This window comes from Myotis brandtii, unplaced genomic scaffold (assembly GCF_000412655.1).
Source record: "Myotis brandtii unplaced genomic scaffold, ASM41265v1 scaffold439, whole genome shotgun sequence".
NCBI lineage: Eukaryota > Metazoa > Chordata > Mammalia > Chiroptera > Vespertilionidae > Myotis > Myotis brandtii.
The window spans coordinates 720540-722601 of NW_005366783.1; the positions used below are offsets into that span (position 1 = coordinate 720540).

Below are 2062 nucleotides of genomic sequence, written 5' to 3' on the forward strand. Positions count from 1 at the left end.
GCTGCTAAAAACAGGTCTGGGTTTCTTGCCTTTTCGCTGCCAGAAGTGATTTCAGATTATAGGGCTGTTTTTAAAGGAGCCAACCCTGAAAACTGTGCTACGTGAAACACGGCCGTCACAACGACAGGTGTGAGGCAGTTTCACTGGGAAAAGGAAAGGTCCGGAGATGGACAGCGATGCTGGCACGACGGTGTGAGCGTGCTTGACGCCACCGAGCTGGACACTTCAGAATGGCCGGCTTGGCACTAGGCATATTCTACTGCGACTTGAAAAGGAAGAGGCCTCAGGTGATGGGTCAGCCTCATGGCACGGCCGTCAGAACGACAGGTGTGAGGCAGTTTCACTGGGAAAAGGAAAGGTCCGGAGATGGACAGCGATGCTGGCACGACGGTGTGAGCGTGCTTGACGCCACCGAGCTGGACACTTCAGAATGGCCGGCTTGGCACTAGGCATATTCTACTGCGACTTGAAAAGGAAGAGGCCTCAGGTGATGGGTCAGCCTCATGGCCCAGCCTGTGAGGCCATCACCTCCTCCGTTCTCCGCCCGCTTGCAGGGTGACCCATCGCCTCCGTGGCCACCACCGCTATGGAAACAGTGAAACTTGCTGGACAAGAGCCGGACTGGGCGTGACCAGCTCTGCCATGTGGACCTGAGACCTTAGACAGATGACTGAATCTCTCTGTGCCTCAGTTTCCTCATCTACAGAATGGGGTTCACCCCAGGATCCCCTCATGGAGCAGTGTGCTGAGGTGGCGTGCTCTCACACAGCTTTGCGGGAACTGCAACACCCCGTTAACAGTAGTCGTTCTGCTTCTACCTTTCTGACGCACGTGGCATAACGCACAATACCCTGTGTCGTAGACACATCGGAGCTCCTGGAGGCCCGAGACCTTACCTCATTCCTCAGTGTGTTGTCTTTCATACCTTAAAACATACACAGTAGCTTTTTGCTGGGAGGAGGAAAAAGCCACGTAGAAAACGCGACGGCCTTGGCCAAGATCCCATCGCCACCAAGGGGACACCCGGGCCTGCAATGGCTCCAACTCCCCACGGCTCTCAGCGCCTCTCAGCCCTCTCTTGCGAAACACGAGGCCCCTCCCTCAGGAAATGCATGATGCGCCCACACCCGGAGTCCACCCAGGACCTCGAGGAGGAAGCCGAGCTGCGTCAGTCCTCGGGCTGCGGGGCGCCACCACCTGCCCCCCCAGGGGAGGCCATGTCCTTGCCCGCGATGTCGGGGGCCGTCCCGTGGACCTGCCGGGAAAAGCAGCTCATCAGGGGCCGCCCCCGGGGAGACCCTGGGCAGCGGCTGCCCCCAACGCATCAGACAAAGGCCTAGAAACAGAGCCGCACAGAAAGCAAGGGCGAGAGGAACTTTTCTTTTTAATTGCAAAACTAGGGACTGACCATCTCTATCAACTTTTGCTAAAATACTTTAACTGAGGAAGGATAAGTACACAAAGCTGGGAAATGAATGAAAAAACCTCCACAAAGCATCACTTTCTTCCAACAATGCGAAAACCCAAGAGTTCACACATGTTTATACAGGTCCCCCTCCCGGGTCCTCACGCCGTCCAACCCGCATTCTGCTTTGGGCGTCAGAGGGTCCTTACCGACTCGAAGATCGCGACCCCGTTGGCGCCGATGTTGCCACTTGGTGTCACGCCGAGCCCTCCAATCAGTCCCGCACACAGGTCGCTGGGGGCAGAAAGGATTTGGGTGTCGGTTTGGAAAACAAAACATCTCCCCCAGCACCTCGTCTTCAGTCTCCAACACCCTCCTCCACCAGAAGGACCAGGCCCCATGGAGAAACGGCCCAGGACTAGTTAGGAGCCGGGAGGAGCCGGAGCACAGGGCCCCATGGGGAAACGGCCCAGGACTAGTTAGGAGCCGGGAGGAGCCGGAGCACAGGGCCCCATGGGGAAACGGCCCAGGACTAGTTAGGAGCCGGGAGGAGCCGGAGCACAGGGCCCCATGGGGAAACGGCCCAGGACTAGTTAGGAGCCGGGAGGAGCCGGAGCACAGGGCCCCATGGGGAAACGGCCCAGGACTAGTTAGGAG

The 2062-nt window shown here is 58.0% G+C and overlaps 1 protein-coding gene across 1 annotated transcript in view; it reads right to left on the reverse strand.

The window, feature by feature from the left end:
• Positions 1-1153: 1153 nt before the first annotated feature.
• Positions 1154-2062, reverse strand: part of IDH3A (isocitrate dehydrogenase 3 (NAD+) alpha) — a gene marked incomplete at its 5' end in the record, with an annotated part of 13551 nt that continues 12642 nt past the window's right edge. The window contains 2 exons of the mRNA XM_005874452.2: positions 1154-1255; positions 1615-1699. Of these exons, the coding sequence (XP_005874514.2) occupies positions 1169-1255; positions 1615-1699 (172 nt within the window). The remainder of the gene's footprint in view (positions 1256-1614; positions 1700-2062) is intronic.